Genomic DNA, 19,112 nt, shown 5'->3' with positions numbered 1-19,112 from the left:
ATCACACGACGTCCTTCTCTGTGAAATTACCGCGGAAAAGACCAAACAAAATGTGCAAGAAACATGGTGTATATCGTTAATAAATTACAGTGCTGGGTTAAAAAAAAATCATCTAAAGAAAAACAAAGACGGAGGTGTTTCCACTGAGTACTCGATGATTCCTCTCATCATCATGTGTTTACACACACACACCTCACTGTGGGATGGTGGGATTAACTTTTGCTTCACACTTAAATGTCTAGCTAAATACTTTATTGAAATGTAGTATTTATCTACTAAATAGACAAGTCTCGTTTAATCAATGTTTTTTTATTAGGAAGCACGACGAACAGGACACATAGTCATAATTTACTGCTTGTGTTTTTTTTTTTAGCGGTAAAACGAAGGAGACGAGCGAACTCACCGGCATCATTTTAGCTTCGTACCGCATTTATACCCGTCTGAGGTGAATTCCCGTCCTGAGCTGAGGTAAAAGGGCAGAGCGTGTTCGAACAGTACTAGAGACCTGGACCAGGCTGGATCGACGCTGCACTGGAACCTTCGGGGGAAAGAAAAACAAAAATCAACAAAAAAAAAACCCAAAAAATGGAAAAAAGCAGAAACCGCCCGAAAATACGACACCAGTCTTAAACCTTCTCAGGAGGATCAAATCCGTGTGGTTCTGGAAATAGTCCGGTTCCCGATCCGGTCGAACACGAATGTGCGCTCCTTCGCTTCGTTAAAACGGAAAACCTGTTGCCGAGGCACGACGAGGCCCTCGTACAGCGCCCAAACTTCGCCTGGTTCCTTCGGTAAAACACCACCGCACGACGGAAAGCCGCTGTTCTCCTTCACTTCGCCCACTGTCTTCACCCAGCTACATAGTAAAACTGAGGTTTTTTTTTTTTTAACGCTGTGTGAAGTAGCGGAGGTACGTATACGTCCAGCCCCGAAGGCGTCCGAGCTGAAAGTGAGGAAAAGACGCGTCCTCCTGGTGAAGCTCGCGACCGTGGTGGAGTGACGCACGCGGAGGAAACTCATCCCACAGGAATGTGAACGCACCGCACCCCCTCCCCTCCCGTTTCGGCGGAGGCTTCGAACACATCTCCCGTTTCTGTCGAAGAAGGATGATTTATTCTTTACAGATATAATTTTTACGCATTAATTTGATTTTAAACCACACTCGATTATATCCATACTACCATAGTTACCATCTTACCAATTTAAAAGAAAGGTATTAAAAACGTCTTATTCCGTTACTTTCAGGTAATTCGACACTGAAACATTTTATTTATTAATAATACGCCGTCCTATACTTTTACATTTACTCCTTAGCAGACGCTCTTCTCCAAAGCGACGTACATAATTTGAATAATACGTACGATGTACATCATCAGTTGCTTTAGCGCTTAACTGGTAATAATGAAAGTGGTCTCGAAATTGGTGTTGATTTGCTGAAGAAAACATCATACTGGATTTCTAAGACAAAAATAAAATAAGCACAAAAACCACCACTCATTTTCTCGAAAACCTCGGTGCCGCAACGTAAAAAATAAAGAACTACAACACCCATGATTCGACCGACCAACCATGTAGTGGCAAAACGTGTGCACAGCGCATGCCCAACGGATTCCCTTGCGTCGCGTGCACTGCCTCCAACTAGCTGATTGTGTGGCGGTGGTTTGGCGCTTTGCTCTGTCAAGACGGTTGTTTTTCTTTTTAACCAAAGGAACCGGACACGAAACGAAGCAATGGCCGAGTCGGTGGCCGTAATTTGCGAGCAGCTCATTAAAGCCGTAAACGTAATGATGGACGCGGAATCCAGTCAGCGGTACCGCCTGGAGGCCCTGAAGGTAGCTAAGCTAACACACGCTGCGCGGGTGCCTGCGCTGCAGGAGCGCCTCACGAGACGTCACGAGGGCTCAATATCAAAAAAAAAAGAAAAAAAACCTGCTGTTCAGTGTGTTCTAACCCCCGAGTTTCGCGAGCGAGCTTCTCTAACATCACTCCATTCGATATAATCAGTTGCTCGGTCTGGAGGTCTGACTGAGAGCCTCGTGCGTGCAACACTTCAGAGGCATGAGGGAGGAGCCGGCACGAGGACTGCTGCTGGATGTATAATTGATAGTCTAACCTTTCAGCAAACAGTAGCGAGTAAATCGGTAGATGTTTCACCAAACGCGCTATATAGCTGAGTGTATAATGATGTTTGTCTTGGTGAAATATTACACGCGTACCCCACAGTGCAGTGCGAACATCACGTGTCTTAGTTGGCTTATGCTGCTCTACTGCTGTCATCATTTTACATTCATTCATTTAGTTGATGCTCTCTGCAAAGCGACTGTTTACCTGCCATTGTTTACCTATATAATGTATACAGCTGGGTAATTTTAGGGTAAGTACCTCTCGCTCAAGGGTACTACAGTAGGTGCCTGCTGTGATATCAGTTACTCATCATCCTTCATTCATTCATCTGACAGCGTTGTCTGAGACAGGTTGGAATGTTAGTCAGCTTTTTAATTATTTTCCCATTTTTTTACAGTATTTAATGTGTCGAATTAGGGTGAATCCTCTAATGAAGGTTACTACAGCAGCGGGTGGGATTCAAATCAGGGTCTTTTGAGTGCAAGGGGGCGGTACTAACCGCTACGCCACCTGCTGCCCCTTTCCGCAGTTCTGTGAGGAATTCAAAGAACAGTGCCCGTTCTGTGTCCCTTGTGGCCTCCAGCTGGCGGATAAGTCCCAGTCGCCAGTGGTCAGGCATTTCGGACTTCAGATCCTGGAGCACGTGATCAAGTGAGTTTCTCATTACCCGCAAGTGGCGACTTCTGTCAGTCACCATTCTTCTGCATGGTACTACCCTCTCAGACCTTTAATTATTTAACAAAAAAAATCTCAATTATGAAAGATTTCACTTTTTTGCCTTGAAGATCGAATGAATGCTATTTTTCATATAAATTCTGTGCTCCTGTAATGTTGTCTATGGAATTTATAAGTATAAATAACCTTTTTTGGTGCAAGGTTTCGATGGAACACCATGCCACAGCAAGAGAAGGTTCAACTGAAAAACTGCGCAATGGGATTATTATCAAATGTAAGTCAAGAAGCCCAAAGTGTCTGAAGCCCATCATGTACATCCAGCCATTTTTAAAGAGCACCACCGGTGTGTATGAAAGCTGCAGTACAGATTTACAGGAATACAGCGAGTCATTTTAATGTGCTGTGCATTTTTGGTGTGTTGGAAAGACTGTTTTTTTTGTTCTTTCATGTTTAGGGCACACACTTTATCCTGGAAGAGGAAAGCCACATCAAGGATGCTCTGTCCAGAATCATTGTGGAAATGATCAAACGGGAGTGGCCTCAGCAGTGGCCGGACATGCTGAAGGAACTGGAGGATCTCAGCAAACTAGGGGTTGGTCCACATGTCTCCAGCAGTTGGTACCCTGTGATGTAGTAACAGCCACTCATCCTTCATTACTCTTAGTGAGGGGAAAGTCTGCTCATCGTATAACTGAACAGATTACACACAGTCGAGTTTGGCTGTATTGTTGCTCGTCCTAGGATTTTATTTTTTTTAAAAAAATCAGGTGATAGTTTTTAAATGTGCAACAGTATAATATTACCGTGAAATTCTTTCATGAAAACCTGTATTTTCCAAAAAGTTTGTGACCAAAAATTGAATACATTTGTAACAACCGTCTTCACACAAACCCTGACATTTCAGAAATAATCGCAAAATTGGAGGTTCACATTTGAACTTATTATTTTGCCCAACATTTTTTTCCTAAGCAATATGATGTTTGCACACAAAACTACATTTACCCATTTCTACAGCTGGGTAGTTTTTACCAAATAAATTCATGGTAACAAAATAATGACAGAATGAAGCTCTCCCACCTGTCCCCTCCAGGAGTCCCAGACAGAGCTGGTGATGTTGATCCTTCTGCGGCTGGCAGAGGACGTGATTACTTTCCAGACACTACCCAGCCAACGGCGCAAGGACATCCAGCACACCCTGACACAGAACATGGACAGTATCTTGAGCTTCCTGCTCACCATCCTGCAGCTCAACGTGGACGAGTACCGCCGATTGGTGAGCCACCATGTTGCCTTGGCGCAGAGGGATGTCTCACAGTTATTTCCGCCAGAGACCCAGGCATTCACTTTCATCTACTCTAGAAGATGAATGTTTTTCAGTATATCTCCCGAACTTTACATGCTACAGTCTGAGATCGATTGCACCTTTTCTGTGATTTTAAATGGTACCACATGTTGTAGGTGTGGGGCTTGGGCACCTCCCTAGAAATACACCCAGAAAACTTTTTCCCCTTGTCTCTCCAGAGGATATTTCCATTGTTGATTTTTTTTTTTTTTTGTAAATTTGTTTAAAGAAATTAAGAATTTACTTGTTTATTTTTCTTCCCTGGACTAAGCTGGGATCAAAACAATGCATGTCTTTTCTTTGTTTTACAGAAATCTGATCCCAGCCAAGAACTGAAGGTGAGTGTGTGTTAATGTTCTGACATTGACCTTTATGTCAGCTTTGAATGTCCATATTAGTATTGTGAATAGAAACCTTGCATGCACTTCTAGATGGACACTTGGCATCATCCTCTTGCTTCGTTGTCCTAGGCCAGGGCACACTCCCGAGTTGGCGTTGCAACGCTCAACACGCTGGCAGGGTACATCGACTGGGTGGCGCTGGTGCACATCACCAACGAACAGTGTCGCCTGATGGAGATTCTGTGTCTGCTGCTGAGTGAGACGGAGCTGCAGCTGGAGGCAGCAGAGTGCCTGCTCATCGCTGTCAGCAGAAAGGTAGGTGGAGCCTAAGAGGTGGGTGTGTCTTTCAGCACAGTCTTCTATGATCCAAAGAGCTCTTCATTACCATGTTCTTAGTTTCTTTGTATTTTTGAAAAGTTTTTGTAACTTTAGTTTTAGAGCTGAAAATCTTTGTTTCTGAGACATCTGAAGTGAATAAAATATACAGAGGTGTAGAATATATAATCCATATGAATAGATAAATTAGTTATTCATTTTGCTGATGTTTTTCTCCAAAGCAACTTACAGTGTTAAGATTACAATTATTTACCCATTTATACAGCTGGGTAATTTTTATTGGAGCAATTTAAGGTAAGTACCTTACTCAAGGGTACTACAGTTAGAGGAGGGAATCAAACCTGTGATCTTTGGCTGTAAAGGCAGCAGCTCTAACCACTATGCTACCGGCTGTCCCATATGTGTACAGTGTTGGTGGTTACGTACAGACTGTTTGTTGTTAGAGTGAGCAGCACAGACTTTATGTAAGTTGCTCTTGGTTTTATTTATTTGTTTTGGTGTCACCTCCCTCCCCCACAGGGCAAGTTGGAGGACAGAAAGCCGCTCATGGTGTTGTTTAATGATGTCGCAATGCACTACATCCTGTCTGCCGCACAGTGAGTACCTGGACACTTGTTTCGCTTTGCAGCAGCATTCTGGGGTTTCGTTCAGAATTGTTGTGGTCCAGAAGGATGTGTCGTCATGTATGTGAGATGTTTTTGTTACATTGTTTTTGACCTGCTGAGTTACCTAAGCCCATCATGGATGTGTATGAGTGTGTACCCCCGCATGTGTGTTGCTTTGTGCTGTGCCATGTCCTTGGTTGCTGTCAGTCATTCCTCTCATCTCTGGCCCAGGTCAGCAGATGGTGCAGCAAAGGGCAACAGTTTGTGAGTACCTGTGTTTTTGTCACATTGTCCTGTTTTACCCACCCCCTTTCGTTGTCCTTCTATTTCTTTGGGCTTTTTGTTGGTTTGGACCTTCTTTCTGGCTAATGTTGACATGTTCTGTAAGTGTTGTCTAGGCCAGTTTTTGGTGCTTTAGTCTTATATTTTGGGATTACAAAGTTAGGAACACAGATTGTTGCAGGAATGTGTTAGCTGTGAGCCCATGTGCCTCAAACACACTCGCTTTCCTGTGTGTGACGCAGGTCTGCTGAGGGCAGTGGGCTGGTTGAGAGACACTACACCTTCCTCAAAAGACTGTGCCAAGTTCTGTGTGCGCTGGCTACCCAGCTCTGTGCCTTGGTGGTAAGGAAGTCACTGGCTTGCTGACACTTCCTATTTCTTCTCTGTGGGAACCAGACCAGACCTTTTGTACCTGCTCATCTGGAAGGAAGTACCCACAATGTGCCCTGCAGCTTTCATGCTGACCTGGTGCGTTTGTCCTCTTCGATAGGGCTCGCATGTTGAAGTGGAAGTCCCTGGCAACCTCAACAAGTTCATGGAGGCATTTCTTGCCTTCACCACCCACCCTAGCCAGGTGAGTTGCCAGCATTATTCTGAGTTGATTTTTCGCTGCATTGTTCATCATCAGATTAAAGGGACACTTTGCAGTTAGTAAGACTGGGAACTGAACTTAGCTTGTTTACTCTGACATGAGCTTCCCTGTAAGCTGATCCATTCTGATCCTCCTTTCCAGTTTTTGAGGTCTTCAACCCAGCTCACATGGGGTACGTTGTTCAGACACGAGGTTCTCTCTAAACATCCTGTTATTGTGGAGGTGACCAGCAAGTACATGAGAGCCACCATGACCAACTTAGTCAAGGTAGACTGCCTGTTCCCACTTTCTCAGTGTTCAGCTTTGCAGGGTTGTGAAACTGAACCCTTTACCCCTTCACTGATGGGCCATTCTTTTTTCGCAGACTGGGTTCCCTTCCAAAAGTGACAGTCCTAGCTGTGAATATTCACTTGTGGATTTTGACAACGATGAGGACTTCAACACATTCTTCAACTGTAAGTTTGTTCATTGCAAGGTGCCAGTCTTGCTTATTTTTGATAGAAGCATAATCTTTCTAAAAACACTGCTGTATTGAGGTAAATATTAATGAGGGAAACGAGAAGATATGAGCCTGGACATGTGGCCCCAAAACCTTCCCCTCATTAGGTGTGAACCTTACTTCCCCATCACAAAGTTTCAAACTCTTGCACTTCCCATGCTGACCAAGGGTGTGATCTATAATGGGTGTTGAGCCCTCTGGTGTGCTGCACTCCCCAACTGCAGCTTTCCGGGCCCAGCAGGGCGAGGTGGTACGCATCGCTTGCAAGATCATCCCCCTGGAGGCCTTCCAAATGGCTGGGGAATGGCTCCAGTACCAAGTCAAGAGTCCTATCGACGTGGGACCCACCATGTGTGAGTCGAGCCCTTTGCTCTGCTCCTCCTTTTTGAGAGCTTGGTGCCTTGGAGCACTTCAGTCAGGAATGTTTGGATTAAGACCCTTAAAATATCCAATAATGCTTGTGTGTACTATTAAATTCCTAGACCTTTGTGTGTCTGTTTGGCCTAAAATCCAGCAATCTTTTGGCATATAAAATGAACTCATCATTCTCTGTGTTATGTAACAGTTTAAATGTTAAACCATTTAGTTTGAGAGCTTTATTATCCCACAGTTCCTTGGGGAAACCTGCAGGGGAAGGAAAAAAACAGTCCTGTTAAAATATATAACGATGCGAGTGATTTGAAAAGTGAAGCTTTCACCATGGTGTTTGAGTTCGAGTAGCTGGGGGAGGGCAGGGGCTCACAGAGGTGCTTACTATGTGGTTAGTTTCAGTGGAGGTGGGGTGGCTTGTGAAGTATCGGTTAGCACTGGGGCAGAACAATTGTGGCTGCGGGGTCTCAAGGTGGAGCAAAGCAGCGTTCAGCCACTTCACACAGTCCCCAGAGGACACCACAACCAGCTTGCGGCCAAGGTTTAATTATCAAGCACCTTAGTGGTCGCAGCGAGCATCGTTGAATATGAGCTGCATTTTCATGTCTGCAACTCCACATTGCTTTGAATTTATTCATTTAGCAGATGCTTTTTTTTCTCTAAGGTGACATACAGCTTGGAGATAACGAGTCTAAGCAGACAAAGAGCTTTAGGTAGACGTGCGATTGTCAAACTCTACATCTTGTTACACAAGTAGCTCCCTGTGGAATTGAGTCAGATGGGAAATGTGACGACTGTGGCCGATATATCAATTCATGTTGATGTTAGGAGGTCATGAGAGAAATGGGTTTGAAAGAGATGTTTTGAGAACCTTCTTGAATGCTGGGAGAGATTTGGCAGTTCGGTGGGGCAGACGGTGCTCATTCCAGCACGTTGGAGCTAAACGTCAGTGTATTCCTCCGTCACACCCTCCCTGCCCAACCAGACAACTGATCACAGAAGCCAGCTGCCACCTTCATTACTCCCTCCCCCCAAGGGCTGATATTTAATTTTTGGTCTAATTCTTATTCATTTACTCTTTGTCATTACCTGTTTATTTACTCATGAATTTGTGTTCATTTTATGTTTTCTTTCCGCTTCTGCTGTTCTGAGGGCTGCGTCAAATTTTTGTATTGCGTACAGTGACAAAGTATCTTATCTTTCCCTGACTGTTGATTGAGTTCATCCACAGTAGTATTTTTTGTGTTGATTGAAGGATCTGTCTTCACAGCAAAGACAGCCGAGGGCCTCTGCTCCATCCTCTCTCCCTCTGTGGTGCAGTGGGATGCCATGACCTTCTTCATGGAGAGCATTGTGGGGCAGCTGCTCAAGACCCTTGAAAAGGAGGTAAGCATGAGAACTAGATAGAACTCTGCTGAGGATCGTGGGTCATAGCAGCCTGGTAGTGTCATGACATGAAGCAAATGTTTCTTTGATAGCTTTCCTTCCACAGTCTCTCTCTCTCTCCTTAATAAATGGACAATTTTGACTTGCACGCTATACAAATGGTGTTTTGTGGTTTTCCTCCTGTTTCTTGAACCACTGCCCCTCCCCCTCCCGCAGAAAGTCCCAGTGGACCAAGGCATTGAGCTGCTGCAGGCCATGCTCAGCTATGAGACACGGGACCCCCTGATCCTTTCCTGCGTCCTCACCAACGTGTCCTCCCTCTTTCCTTTCGTCACCTACAGGCCACACTTCTTGCCCCAGGTGCTGCACAAGGTGAGGCCCCTTTGTCCTGCTCCTGTACTGCAGTGTGCTGTAACACCTGGGCTCTGAAACATGTGAAACCACAGCGGTCACATACCAGTCACAAGACCTTGAGATAACGCTGTTTCCGTGTCGCATTCTCTCCAGTGCTGATGTGTGTGTGTGTGTGTGTGTGTCTTTCCTTCTCCTGCAGCTCTTTGCGTCCATCACATTTGAAGTCATTGAAGAGAGCAAGGTTGGTCCATCACTAGAAACCAATTATTTGTCCAGAGGTCATGTAGCAGCTATAGTCACCCCCACCTCCCATCCCAGGGGTGTGTTACATTTCACAGAGGGCTCCTTAGCTTTGTACTAACCAGCTGGATATGTACATTCCCCAGAACTATAGATCTGTGTATTCTGAATAATTAGTGTGTGATGTATGTACACTTTCTGGCCATAGCCCAGTAGATCTGTGTAGCAGACTGGCATTATGTTTTTTCCTTTGGATGGTTTTTTCAGGGACTTGTGATGTTACATGTTTGTTGTGATTTACCTGTTGATACAGTTGGGTCATTTTTACTGTGAGTTCAAGCTTAATTAACGTTGCTTGAAGGTACTGCAGCAAGGGTGGGATTCAAATCTGGGTCCATGGGCTTTTTTGTGGATTAATGAAGTGATGGGATTGACTGTTGAGCTAATTGTCTGGTTGGCAGGCGCCCAGGACCCGTGCTGTGAAGAACGTCAGAAGACACGCTTGCTCATCCATCATCAAGATGTGCCGCGACTACCCGCAGTTCATCCTGGTAAGCGGAGGGGTCACATGGGGGATGTGCTAGATGAACAGTAAAGCCTTTACTTGCAATAATTATTCATGTGACAATTTTCTCTAAGGTCATTTACAATGGGAGGGTTGTTCACTAAGCAATTTTCAGTGATTTACCCATTAATACAGCTGACAAATTTTTACTGTATCATTTTAGGGTAAGTATCTTGCTCATGGGTACTACAGCAGGAGAGCCATTCAAACATTTCAAACGAGTCCTTTGATTGCAAGGTGGTAGTTCTAATGTCTCCACTACCTGTTACCCATTTTTATGTAAAAGTCCTATGTGGTGAGTAGTAATGTCACATATGCATCTGTTTGTGTCCCACCACAGCCATGCTTTGACATGCTCTACTGCCACGTGAAGAAGCTCTTTTCCAATGAGCTGCTGCTCACCCAGATGGAGAAGTGCGCCCTGATGGAAGCTCTGGTGCTCATCAGCAACCAGTTCAAGGACTATGAGAAGCAGAAGGCCTTCCTGGAGGAGCTCATGGCCCCCGTGGTTGTGCGATGGCTATCAGAGGAAATGGGACAGTAAGTGATCTGCTTGCCATTTCACACAGCCACACACCTGTGGATGCTAACAAGCCTCTGAAAGTGGTGTCCTGCCTACCATGTCTGTTCAGCCATGATTGTTGAACAGAATGGGTTTCTGTTAAATTGGGGCACCAGGTAGCTTAATGGTTAGTCAGACCTGCTGTATATTAATAAATAAATAAATAGTAAATGGTGTGTGGTGCACTTGGTTAAGGTACTAACCTTACATTGATAATGGAGTGACATTATGCAACTGTATAAATGATAAATCCTATTTTTCCTTCACGTCTCCTTAACATGTGGCGCCCAGTTGTTTCGATCTTGTTCTGTGTGGATGTTGATCAATGGACTGTCACTTCCGTAGAACACTGCTAAACCCCGTGTCCTTCCTGGCCTTCGTCGGGGCAGATCAGGTGATGAATGACTCTAACATTGAGGACCAGACAGGCATCAACAGGTCCAGGGTGAGTGACCGCACCTTGTCATCCTACGCCTGAATTTGACTCGGTGCTGTACCAGGTTTGGTGCAAATGCTGCTTGTTTTTGCCTATTTTTTTGAAATACTAAATCTTTTGCTCTAAAAGATAAGCGGGACAAAGTGATTTTTTTTTTTCTTTTTTTTTTTTTTTAAAGAAACGTAAGTGATGCATTGGCTACAGAAGCTTAATCAAAGGGGAGTGAAAATGTTTTTAGTTATTTATCATATATGTTCCCTTCTGTGTAATGAGGTGCTGGTTACTTGTATGGCTGTGTGATTGGTTGCTGGGGGTAGGTTGGGGGGAGTGTACCTGCGGCCACTCAGTGAGACTCCTGCACACACATTACTGTTTTCTTTCTCCAATGAGGGTTTCTCTTCTGTCCTGCCTCTCACCCATCTCTGCTGTATCCTCCTCCTACACACGCAGTTCATTACCAAGCTCCCTGTACAGCAGCTGTCCCTTCATTTTAGCTCATCTGGTTTGATTTATTGACCCACTCCCCTTCCTCTCCCCCCTCGTCTCTGCTGTAGATCAGCTTTTGTGTGTACACCATTCTGGGCGTTGTGAAGCGGGCCCGCTGGCCTGCAGATGTGGAGGAAGCCAAAGCAGGAGGGTTCCTGGTTGGGTACACCCCCAGCGGCAACCCCATCTACCGCAACCCCTGCGCGCCCCAGGTGCTGGCCCTGCTCCCCAACCTGCTGGCACTCATCAGGTGGGTGGAGGACCATGCTGCTGGTGGGAAAGTAAGGGCACTTTGGCAGCTGACCCTGGACTGCCTCCTGCTGGTCAAAGCAGGTGGCAGAACTAGAGATCTGCTAACAGAGAAAGGCCTGAAGGGGGGCAAAGCCTGCGGGATTTCCAGGACCAGCTCTCCCATTCTCAGCCAATGAGAGAGTGGGCCAGGAACTCGTTGCCATAGAGACGGTACACCGGTGGTGCAGCCTTCCTCTGGTGAGCCAGTGGGAGTTTGTGCTGCCAGGTTAGAGCAGTCAAACTGTACACATGCTTCTCTCTCTCCTTTTTTTTTTTTTTTTAATTTTTTTTATTACTCTCCTTCTGGTGCATCATCTCTTTAATTTCTTTAATGCCGCCTCTGCTGTGGTTAGCGTAATGCCAAAGCTTGTTTGTAACGGGATGACAGCGTTATCCACTGGTGTAGTTGGTCTAATGTTTGATTTAGTATAAATTCTGTAGTAGCTTCTTGTTGACTCTGCTTTTGGTTTTATAAATCAGTCACATCTTTCATAAGTGGTTCTTAGTCTAGAGGTTTATGCAGTCATGTCTATTGTTTAACAAGTTATAATGCCAGAAAACAAGCAAAAGTAATCAAAAAGCAGTAACTGAAAGATTAATTTGGTACTTTAAACTACCTGTCATTTCCACTTTCTCTACTCACAGGGAGATGTCATCTTTCATATGCATTTTGATTTTTAAGTGAGTTTTGTGTGTGCTGTCAGGATTTTCTTGGACTTCCTTTAGATATCGGGCAAAACTGTAGCAACACGCTGCTGCTTTTGTTGTGGAGCATGGGAGCCTGGGACTCCACACACCTATTCGTTCACAGGACACAAACTGGGCTCTTAGATAGTAGTTTCTTGACAGGACCCATAACAGCTTGTTCCTGCCGGAACACATGGCACGGCTGAGTGAGACATTTGCCAGGGCCTACGATGTCATGGATGTGGAGAAGAACGTGGTTCTGGGTAAGGATAAGGGTGTCCGTGGGCTCCAGTTTAATGCTGACATGTCAGTGCTGCAGAGTAAGGAGGAATAAGCTACATCAAGCAGCTGAACATGCATAAGTCAGAGAAGAAAATGCATAACTAAGAAATAAAGATGTGGAAAGACACACTGCCGTGAATTGTTCTAGTATAATATTCAGATGTTCAACAAACTTAAGGGTACTAAATTGCTTTTAATAAAAGCAGTGGCTAATCTCAGAAGTAGCTTTAGTAGTTAGAGGGAAGGGTGGTATAAAAAAATATATTTAAAGTTGAATGAAACAGATAAAATATAACTTTGGAACTCTTTAGTGGTCGCCCCCTTGTGGGCATTGTGCTGTGAGCGTCTGTAACATACAGCTATGTTTGTGAGTGGGATGTTGCTGTGCCCTTCCTTCACAGGACTTCCCCAGCCTGTCCTTGAAATCTATGACTCTCCGGTGTACAAGACGTCACTGGAACGCATGCAAGGCTTCTTCTGCACCCTCTACGACAACTGGTGAGAGGGTCAGGGGAGTGGCAGCTGGGCTCTGCGTGGACTTGAGCATGTGCACATGCATGTGGTCTCTCTCTCTCTCTCACACACACACACACACACACACACACACACACACACACACACACCTCCTAACCCTGCCACCCCCTGCAATTCATAGCTTCCATATCTTGGGTCACGCTGGCCCCTCACTGAACCAGGACTTCTACACTATTGAGGGCCTGGCTGAGCAACTCGTCAGCTCTGTCCTCATCAACCTGGATCATGTGCCCGACCATCGCCTGCGGGCCATGCTCCATATCCTTTCGGTGATTCGGCTCCTTAAGCTATAATGGATAGCCAGGTTTGTGGGTCATTCCCACTGAACATACAGGTTCTTAGTTGGGAAACCAAATTTTTGGTCAAAGGCACTATAGCTGTTACTTCAGGTAGTTTTAATGGGCATGTCTTCTTGATTTGCATTAGAAGTTTTTACTGTGGTCCAGTGTGTTTATTCATTAAACTTACATTTTCCTCCAAAGATATTTAGAGGGATTTTCCTGTTTATAGAGCAGAATAGTTTTTACAGGAGCAGTTTAGGGTAGGCACCTTGCTCAGGTTTACTACAGCAGCAGGTGAGGACCTGTGATCTTCAGATCCAAAGGTTCTAGCTCTATACTGCTGGCTTGCTTGTTTGTTCTTTGGATGTGTTCCTTAATACTGATGATCTCACGAGTCTTCGTAAAGCAGCTGGTGGTCTCATGCCCTCAGGAGTACTATGACAGCTTGCTTTGCCCCCTGCTCGGACACCTATTTGCCTACATGTTGCAGGTGAGTAAAGCCCAGTTCACATGGGGTACATCCCAAAACACTTGATGCAGTAGGGCACAGGGATTTGGGTCATGGTTTGAACCCCAGGAGGATTTTTTTGTTTTCCCTCCTTTCCTGCACAATATGAAATTATAAAGCTACAGCCGTACTAAAGTTTCTGTGAATAAACTGAAGGGATTATTATTTGAATCAACTTTTCTTTATGTAACTCCTGGTCTTCATTCTTTTGTCTTTGTATTAACGTAGAGACTGAATCAGAGGTGGCAGGTCATTAACCAGAGGAGCAATATGTGGTAAGATCAGAGCTTTTCTACCTGTGCATTCTTCTGAGTTATAGAGCAACATTGTGAACTGCAATTCTGCATGTTTTGGACAACGCTAACTTCTGACATGTACCTGAAATACAAAGTGAGGAGACTGTCCTTATTAAGGTTATGAATAAAAACCAGCCTGTTCCTGCTGAACTGCTGCATAGTCGTGAGTGACCTGCACGTCATTTTGTGTGTCTGTTTCATCCAGTGAGGAAGAGGAGGAGGTGTGTGGAGAGAAACAGGTGACCCAGGAAATGCTGGAGGAAGAGCTTCTCCGTCTGGTCACCCGGGAACTGCTGGATTTGCTCAGTGAGTCCCACCACTACAGGCGTTAGTGGATTGTCATTCATTTGGCTGATTTCCTAGTAGATCATATTAATTAATTGTGTGTATGTAGCAGGAAGACTGACAGATGTTTTTGGTTGTGTGGTCTTGTGTAAGACTTATGACGGTTTGTTGGTGTGTTTGCAAGCATAAATGGGTCTTGTTCTTTCAGCTGTGGCCTGTGTGCTGCGGAAGACGTCAGACACAGCCGGTAACAAAGAGGAGGTGGACGGTGAGGTCATCCTTGCAGATTTATAATGGCTTTTGGGAACTGGAGGCTTGTATGTTTTGTTTGACCTAATAAGAGCACCTGCCAAAAGTATTGCTCGAGTGCATCGTGAGTGATTAACGTGTTTAAATGACTTCTGATTGGCATCACACCATTTGTGTATTTATCCTGACTGATGTTACACCATTTGTGTATTTACATGTACACTTTCCATACTAACACAACAGGCTGTTTGCTGGGGCCAATAAGGTAACTGTTTCATCAGAGTTACAGGAGCAAATCCTCCGGTCTTTTAACTAAGTTGTAGGTGTGTGTGGGTGTGTGTGTGTTCCTTGCAGAGGAGGATATGATGGCCACTGACTCCACCCAGGCATCCACAGTGACACCCACATACCCTACAGATGAGCTCACAGAGCTGGGAAAGTGTCTCATAAAGCATGAGGTAATGGCAGCAGTAGACTGAACCACAGTGTTACCCAGTATTACCAGCTGAAGCTGGTGATTTTTGTAAACTTTCCTTTTACTGTGGCAATTTACAGTTCAGTGACATAGTAGAGAGATGGGTACAGAGGGAATGACAGGTCATTTAGAAGAGGTTAATAGTGACATAGCATTCGTTTCATCCCTATCTTGGCTTCAGGACCATATACACTATGGATGTGACCCTCTCCTAGCAGAGGGAAGGGAACATAGTGGTTGTTGGTTGGCTGGTGATGAACAGTCTTCACACTGATCAACAACAGCCGCTCATACACCCTGCCCTATGATCTTTCCATCAGGACATCTACATGACCTTTTTGACAATTTCCTTCAACTGTTTGTGTTGGAAAGACACCAGCAACTGTCAGCGCACTGCCTCCCAGGTCTGCTGGACTCTGCTGAAGCAGGTGGGTGTCGTTTATTCTGCCGAATGTGCAGGTTTGAGGCTGGTTTAAGGCTTCATGATCCATACTGCCGTACTCTTCCTGACCCCGAGATGCACTCTCTTCCTGTGCAGATTGTTGGGGGCAACCTGTTGCCTGAGGCAGTCACATGGTTCTACACCAGCGTGCTGAAAGGCCTGCAGGTGCACGGGCAGCATGAAGGGTGCAGTGCTGCCCTCACCCTATTGGCCTTCCTCATCTATGAAGCTTTGGTGAGCAGGAGCACTCGGCTTCTGTGGGACTCGTTGAGCAGGTCGGTGTTCCTTGCTGCTGTCGCTGACCCCTTTCTCTTTGGCAGAGACCTCGATACTCGGAGCTACGGGTGGTCATGACTCATATCCCCAACATCCAGCTAGAGGCTCTGGACCAGTTTGACCAGAGGCTCCTGAACCCAGCAACTCAGAAGGCTGGAGAGAAAAAGAGGAAGGAGCAGTTCAAAAAGCTCATCGCTGGCACAGTTGGGGTAAAATGGGTGTGATATACGAGATGCCTCATTTCTCATGAATGAGGTGAAATGTTCTCTCTGCAGTTGACATGACTCTCCCTATTTTCTCACAGAAACCCCTGGGGCAGCAGTTCAGGAAAGAAGTCCACATCCGGAATCTACCCTCGCTCTTCAAGAAGGTGAAGCCAGAGGTGAACAGGGACATTCTAGAGACGAGTGAGAGTCCTGCACTGGTGTCCCTCTTCTCCCCACTCCAGGATGACATCTAAGAAGGCAACATGATCTGCCAAAGTGGAGGGAAAACATCCAGGAAACCCCTCCTGCAGTACTGCTTCTATTTTTATTATTTTTTTTTTTTTTAGTGGTAGATTGTTGCTCTGCCATTCTCTGGAATCCAGACACTTCCACCAAACACCCGGACATGCGAGTGCTGTGGGGGGGGAGGGTCCAGGCTGGCCTTGGGAGATAACCTTGTGGCATGTACATCATGATGGACGGATATGACTGTGGCAGCAAGAGCACTGAAAGGCATGTCACTCTGGTAAAGAGGAAAAAACATGGAAAGTGATGGAGAAGTCCTGAGTAGGGCGTGACAGAAGTCAAAGCCAACAGTGGTGATCAGTAGTCTTATTTTTTAATGATGTGTACTTGATTTGCAGAAGCGCATGCTTGTGAATCCGTGCAGTTGAGGATGGTTCCACATTCCATTTATCCCATTGTTCCTGCTTTTCACCTAAATTGTTGCCTTTATTTTTATGGTTAATTCAACACTAAAAGAAAGGAAAAAAACTGGGCATGGTACAATAATTGGAAATGATTGTTTATTAAAAATGGCAGTATAAACTGATCAAAGAATATGTTCGGTTAAAGGCAGAAATATGGTGTGTTAGGGTGTATGATGCTAAGCTAAATTTTGAAGTTTGTTACATTTTGTGTTTTGATGTTCATGTAAAAAATGTGACAAATCAGCGTTAACATTTTTTAATAACCAAACTTGGAACAATACAACAGAATGAAATTCTTTTTTGATGTGGCTACGGCTGGATATCAGCCTGAACAGTTACAGGGCTTCGGCATTTTGGCCAGGTAAAGGACCAATGTGCCAGAGACAATGTGTTCCTGTGCAAAAGTGAGATAAGAGCTCCTCGGGGATGAGCAGTTTTTGCACTCCTCCCCCTCGGGCAGTGGACCCCTCTGTGACCGTTCTCTCACTGAGACACAGAAGGGCTGCATGTACTCTTCAGGACCTGGAGCTCACCAAGTCGCCCCGCTTGCTGCCAGAGGGTGAAATGGCACAGGAGCGTCTGGCAAAGACACGACACCGGTTTCAGCACTTCTTTCAAAGGACACTACAAGTCATTTTAAACACAAACCTAGGGTTTCATGACCACACGTGTTTAACCATCACCACCTCCACCTCCTCTACACCTGGCACCCTCATTTGTGCAGAAGCGCACGTCAAGCTGTTTGAGAGAAGCAGGGCGGTGAAGGACAGGCTTGTCACAGGTACGAATGTTGTGTCGAGCAGCGATCCTCACCTTGGAGCTGGAGTTGGCCGTGCAAACGGCGGACTCTTTAACGCATTCTCCCATCAGAACTTGCAGGTAGTATAGCAGTCCGTTCACCACCTGTTGGAACAGCATCCGTTACGTGACGGGCTGGGGATGCTCGTCTCGTAGAAGCGGTCTGCGTGAGCAACAGCCTTACCTGTTCCTGGGCGGAGAGCACCTTGATCATGCTGTAGGTGTACTTGTCCTGGCCATCCAATCTGTACTGGTTCACAGCGTACTGGGCCAGCTGCTGTACGCGGGGGGTGTCTGGGGACAGGGGTGTTATCCCACCCAGCAATGCGCTGGCACTCACTTTTGGTACCGACGGTCTGCACTGAACCTTCAAGAGCTGATTGGAATTTTCCCAGGGAACTTCCAGCAGCTCAAAGTGGCACACAAAGGTCTGCGGAGAGAGAATTCCAAGGAAGGTGAAACATTCATTTGTATTTTTACATCCACATTGATGACGTATTAGAGCGACATTTATTACCTCCGTCTTGTCGCTTTGAGGACACGATTCCATATGTGGACTTTGGCGTTTCATACAGCGCACTGTCTCTACGTCCAGGTAGTAGATGACTCCTGCTACCACCTGTCGCAGTGGAAATAAAAGTGTAAAGGTCTGCCGAGCTCACTACGATCCTTTCATTCTCGTTTTCGACTCGTTTTCCTTTCATTTGTCTCCTCCTACAAGGCTGTAGGAATTTCACCGTTTCGGTCGCACTCTGGACGTTTACAGCAGCTTTTCACTCTATATGCATTATGAAATAAACGGTGGCTTAGTACAAGTAAATTCAGTTACAAATTAGCCCATGTTGGGTGAGTATTTAATAAACTCCCCAAATTCAGCACCCGGCACGCGGTCTTACCTGACTTTCTGCCGAGATGACTTTGACCACGGAGTACATGTACATGTCGTCGGATTGCCTGTTGTACAAGTTCACGGCGATGCGAGCAGCTTGGGTCACTTGCGGGTCGTCGGGGGAGTCGACCTGAAGCCCTCCCACCAGTTGTTCTCCAGCAGCGATGCCCGACAGCAGGCAGACCGCGAGCCACCAACAAGCCATTGTCTAGTCTCGAACCTGGAGTCGGAAGAGAACCGATAGGCTTTCCGTACCGGGGCCTTTTATAGTATGAATGCGTAAAAAAACCTTAACTGGACACGAAGTAGTATCTGCTATCTTATCATCACCCTAATAGTTTAGCTGGAATGAAATATAATTATCGCTATTGTTTGATCGTTTTTGTGAAAGACCTGACGCAACTAAAAAAGAACCCACTCGGTGTGTAAATTGCCGGGGTTCAGTAGATCTTTGTGTTCTGACCTGTGCTTTTAGAACATGTGGTCCTGTGCAATCAAAGTGTTTCTTTAGTCTGCACCATTTCTTCCTTTATTATTTTCGGCGCTGATACATTCTTGCTGACTATCACGTTGGCTTTAGTGGACATTTGACTTGGGCTACAATCAAGGCACTTGCACACTGATAGCTATAGTCTGTGCCATGCAAAAATCTAAAAAACAAACAATTCTGCCTTTTAGTCAGGCATTATCACCTTGAAGTGCAAATACA

General features: G+C 45.5%; 2 protein-coding genes across 9 annotated transcripts in view; one reads left to right on the top strand and one right to left on the bottom strand.

The window, feature by feature from the left end:
- Positions 1-1,109, bottom strand: part of tp53bp2a (tumor protein p53 binding protein, 2a) — a 28,511-nt gene extending 27,402 nt beyond the window's left edge. For 3 of the 7 annotated variants that reach the window (XM_018740183.2, XM_018740180.2, XM_018740182.2), the window contains exons 1-2: positions 633-1,108; positions 404-538 (exon numbers count right to left, since the gene is read on the bottom strand). In XM_018740183.2, the coding sequence (XP_018595699.2) occupies positions 404-430 (27 nt within the window). In that variant the 5' untranslated portion in view covers positions 431-538; positions 633-1,108. Of the gene's footprint in view, positions 1-403; positions 539-632 lie in introns of all 7 variants that reach the window. The other 4 variants (XM_029250935.1, XM_018740179.2, XM_018740178.2 and 1 more) reach the window with 3 other exon arrangements.
- A 300-nt stretch (positions 1,110-1,409) lies between these two features.
- xpo5 (exportin 5) lies at positions 1,410-18,161 on the top strand. 2 transcript variants are annotated; one of them, XM_018740274.2, is made up of 33 exons: positions 1,731-1,832; positions 2,654-2,775; positions 3,001-3,073; positions 3,254-3,391; positions 3,890-4,072; positions 4,453-4,479; positions 4,612-4,797; positions 5,338-5,414; positions 5,655-5,687; positions 5,948-6,047; positions 6,196-6,279; positions 6,439-6,564; positions 6,662-6,752; positions 7,021-7,149; positions 8,436-8,551; positions 8,768-8,923; positions 9,105-9,146; positions 9,607-9,696; positions 10,051-10,250; positions 10,618-10,717; positions 11,263-11,444; positions 12,335-12,435; positions 12,856-12,952; positions 13,110-13,246; positions 13,662-13,759; positions 14,006-14,052; positions 14,279-14,379; positions 14,567-14,626; positions 14,962-15,065; positions 15,403-15,510; positions 15,621-15,758; positions 15,845-16,009; positions 16,105-18,161. In XM_018740274.2, the coding sequence occupies exons 1-33, from the start codon at positions 1,731-1,733 to the stop codon at positions 16,258-16,260; spliced, it is 3,669 nt and encodes a 1,222-aa protein (XP_018595790.1). In that variant the 3' UTR covers positions 16,261-18,161. The 2 variants fall into 2 exon arrangements, with proteins under 2 accessions (XP_018595791.1, XP_018595790.1); XM_018740275.2 differs by lacking the exon at positions 5,655-5,687 and having other exon boundaries at positions 1,410-1,832.
- Positions 18,162-19,112: the final 951 nt, after the last annotated feature.

The sequence above is a fragment of the Scleropages formosus genome, chromosome 4, assembly GCF_900964775.1.
Source record: "Scleropages formosus chromosome 4, fSclFor1.1, whole genome shotgun sequence".
Classification (NCBI taxonomy): domain Eukaryota; kingdom Metazoa; phylum Chordata; class Actinopteri; order Osteoglossiformes; family Osteoglossidae; genus Scleropages; species Scleropages formosus.
This window is presented reverse-complemented; position numbering and strand designations above follow the sequence as displayed.